This window comes from Protobothrops mucrosquamatus, unplaced genomic scaffold, assembly GCF_001527695.2.
Source record: "Protobothrops mucrosquamatus isolate PMUCROS unplaced genomic scaffold, P.Mucros_1.0 scaffold1254, whole genome shotgun sequence".
In the NCBI taxonomy this organism is placed as follows: Eukaryota; Metazoa; Chordata; class Lepidosauria; order Squamata; family Viperidae; genus Protobothrops; species Protobothrops mucrosquamatus.
The window spans coordinates 139,384-143,032 of record NW_015387460.1 but is presented as its reverse complement, the minus strand read 5'-3'; the positions used below and the strand labels follow the sequence as shown (position 1 = coordinate 143,032).

The 3,649-nt window shown below is 41.7% G+C and overlaps 1 protein-coding gene across 2 annotated transcripts in view; it reads right to left on the bottom strand.

The window, feature by feature from the left end:
* Window positions 1–1,255: 1,255 nt before the first annotated feature.
* Window positions 1,256–3,649, bottom strand: part of SLC41A3 (solute carrier family 41 member 3) — a 34,545-nt gene continuing 32,151 nt past the window's right edge. For both annotated transcript variants that reach the window (XM_015821115.1, XM_015821116.1), the window contains 2 exons: window positions 3,209–3,357; window positions 1,256–1,997 (listed from right to left, as the gene is read on the bottom strand). In XM_015821115.1, the coding sequence (XP_015676601.1) occupies window positions 1,812–1,997; window positions 3,209–3,357 (335 nt within the window). In that variant the 3' untranslated portion in view covers window positions 1,256–1,811. The remainder of the gene's footprint in view (window positions 1,998–3,208; window positions 3,358–3,649) is intronic.

Here is a 3,649-nt window from a genome sequence, read left to right as displayed (position 1 = left end):
TCGCCTCTGTTCAGATCCTATAATAACATTTTAAAAATATTTCAATCAGTGACTGCAAATTGAAGGTACCTCATGTTTTGGAGAGAGCCATTAGAGTCATAAAATAAGGAAGCAATATGAGGCTTTCTAATGTATATTTTAGAGTTCCACTTGCATGTTTTCTTGTTCTACCATCCCTACTTTCCCTTGTGGGTCAAGGTGATGTAGTGGTAGGCAGGCTGAGGTTCAGGTTTTTCTTCAGTCAAAGAAAACAATCCCCCCCCCATCTATTTCTCAAGGTAGTTGTGACAAAAGTGGGAGGCAGGAATAGTATGGATGTAATCTTGAGTTGAACAAGGGTGTATGAGTTTTTTTTAAAAAAAAATAAATAATTGCTCTTTCAACTGTGTTCAATGCAATTGTCTATACCAGACTGATTCTTATAATTCTTATAACTGATAAAGCTAATACGTCTTACTTGCTGGATCTTAGAAATTATTAGCTTAATAACTAGTCCTGGACCACATAATGAAGCCATCCAAGTACTGGCTATTATTTATATTTTATTTTGTATGTGTACATTTCTGTGACCCCATAAAAACAATAATCTGACTTGAACATGTAAAAGAAAACAAAAAAGAAAGGAGTGCAAAAAAAAAAATATGATGGAAATTTGATTAAGCCTGACACTTGTACTGGAGGCGTATGGAAATTCAATCCCCATTTTTCTATTATAAAAATTCCTTTGAGTTAAAAACTCAGTTATCACGGGTCTCTCTGCCAGAAATAAATGAGTTCATTTCCCTGCCTTTGGAACAGTTAAGAGGTCACTAAAAGGTTTGTCCCTGACCCAGAACTCACGAAGGTCTGTTCTTCCCAGCACAAAGCTACTACAGAGAGTAAAATTTATCCATCAAACTTCCTCCTCTACCTCTACAGGAGCCTTCAGAATTTGGCTTTTAAATTTAAGCTGGTTCTGATTTTCAGATTTCCCTACAGTAGCGGGTAAACTCAGCAAAAAACTTTGGCCAGGAAAGTAGCATAATAAGATGGAAAAGATCAGATGCTGATTACCCTTCCATCACTGACTGGGGCTTTCTTCTACATTTTTTCTGTCCAAAATACATATTTTATTTTCATTCCTATATACAATCAGGTGTTGAAGTTTCAATATTTAGGTCCCCCCCCCCAATTATGTCCCCTGTCAAAGTGCAAGAAAACACACACACATAAACACAGAGACACATATCCCATTCCCCCAAGTTGAACATTAGTGGACAGATTAAAAATTTTAATGCAAAGTAATTTTCGCTGAGCAGGTTGCCACAATGCATGAGGTGTCATGAAGCAGAGTTTGCACTTTGTTTCTCTTTTTATGTTTAGGGATTCAGTGAAAACAGTCCTGGACATAATTTTCCCTCTTTCTTTGTGGGAACACATAGCAGACAGAAAGCAAAATGCCTTCTTTGAAGGGTAGCGGAGACAACATGGCATCTCATCAAGGACACAAGCTCAACCCTACTGAAAAGAGGGGTTAGCTTTCTGGTAGCATCCACAGACTGTTCAAACCAAGCCATTGTAGTAAGATTCCTTGACTGGTTGAAAAACTGATCAGAGTGCTTCACAATCCTTTCCTTGCTGACACTTCAAAAGCTGTGATACATGATTATGTGACGTCATTTGTAGCTCTTTTCCAACTTTCAGCTATGCAGTGTTGAGATGAAAAGGGAGGACAATCCATTCCAGTTTAGGAACCCGGATGCCCTCTTTTCAGTATCCTGTTGAAGATTGTGAGAGATTCGCAGGCAGTTTGACACTATGGCTGAAACATTTTAGTTCCCTAGTTTTGGCTCCAAACCGCTGAGCAGCCAAAGCAAGTAGAAGCAAACGGCCAGGAAGCCAGTGCCCAGGAGATCTCCTAGGGCAGTGAGGTAGGGAATGGAATAATTGTCAGGATCCAGACCCTTTCTCCACATTAGTCGCACAATGATGTCAGCCACGTAGAGCAGAATTCCCACCTGCAAGTGAGAAACAAAACAAGTGCAGTAATTACCAGCATGCAACGTGTCATGATATCGTAGTACTGCCATCTATTCCATCAGCTGTGATAGCTGAAAGTGCACACATTCTACAGCTGAGACAAAATTTTCCCCTTCTCATTTCTTTCCACTATTTACAAAGCATAAAGTATGTATCTGTGTAATTTGGTCATTCGGGATACTGTAATGCCAGGGTCCCCAATCCCCAGGTCGTGACCATTACCGGGCCTTGAGCCCCTCGGCAACGGGCTGCAGAAGTGGCAGATGAGTGTGCGTGCCCGCTGCTTGCACAAATGGAGCTGCACCCACATTTGCGCGTGGCTCACACGGAACCATCGCCTCTCCCCACCCCGCCCAATCCACAAAGCCGGAAAGGTTGGGGAATTCTGCTGTAATAGTATGTGGAAAGCTTTTGGGAAACAGGGCGAAGAGATGCTCCTTAAGGAATGGTCAGGTAAGAGATAGCATAGTCTGCAGCTGGATAATGGGCACAAGAGGCTCACAAGGGACGCTCTCTAGTTTCTTGGTGTCTAAAAGAAATGTGAGAATTCTCCTTCAGACTTGCAAGATCATGTTAATGTAACTTTACAATAAAGCAGAATTAGCTGATCTGGTTATGTTTCCTGTCTAATCTATTTGGTAAGGCTGACAGATATGTCAGTCCAGATGCTGTCTTGACCAGAATCCCCACATCTTGGGCTACTACTCTTTTGCATCCACCCACACTATCTCCCAAATTCTTGCTGCACCAGTAACCATAGCAGCCATCAGACCAAGACTGGAATCATGGCTTTCTGCATTATATAGCATTGCCCTGAAGTCAAAGGAACAGCAATCATCATACAGTTTACAGATCTGACTGTCAAGCAGGAGAACAGGCGATTGGGTACTGGGAGAGAATAGCGGTCATCAGGACTGAAAAGAACACCCATGATACAATAACAAGAGAGTGGGAAAAATTTAGCAATCAGGTTTCTCATTTTAAGAGAAAAGTCACTGCAAAATTTAGCCACTGTTTTCCTTTGGGCTGGCATGGATGTAAAAGAGACCCTCTGGGGGATGAAATGTAGGCAAAGAGTTCCACATGGAAAAGAGTGATTTTGGGATGATGTTAATGGATGGAAAATAACAATACGTTATGGCTATATCCAAAGCCAAATCTCAAATTCTAAAGGTCAGTTTCTGGTTACCTGCAGGACAGCAGCTGTCAGATAAAACGCCACAAAAGTGAATGTGATTACTGTGTGGCCTCCCTCAAAGAGATGTATAGCATAGAGGAACACCAGGTGTCCTGGGATCACTAGCAAGATCAGGACACGAGCTGATTTAGAATTGATACCTGCAAGAAAGAATAAAGATTGTAATTGTGATCACAAAGGAAATAAGAGCTGAGTTCTTTGAAAAACATAGTACGGACTAGCGTTAGCAATAGCACTTAGACTTATATACCGCTTCACAGAGCTTTACAGCCTTCTCTAAGTGGTTTACAGAGTCAGCATATTGCCCCCAGCAAGCTGGGTCCTCATTTTACTGAGAGAGGGTCCTCATTTTACTGATCTCAGAAGGGTGGAAGGCTGAGTCAACCTTGAGCCGGTCAGGATCGAACTGCTGGCAGTGGAATGCAGAAGTAG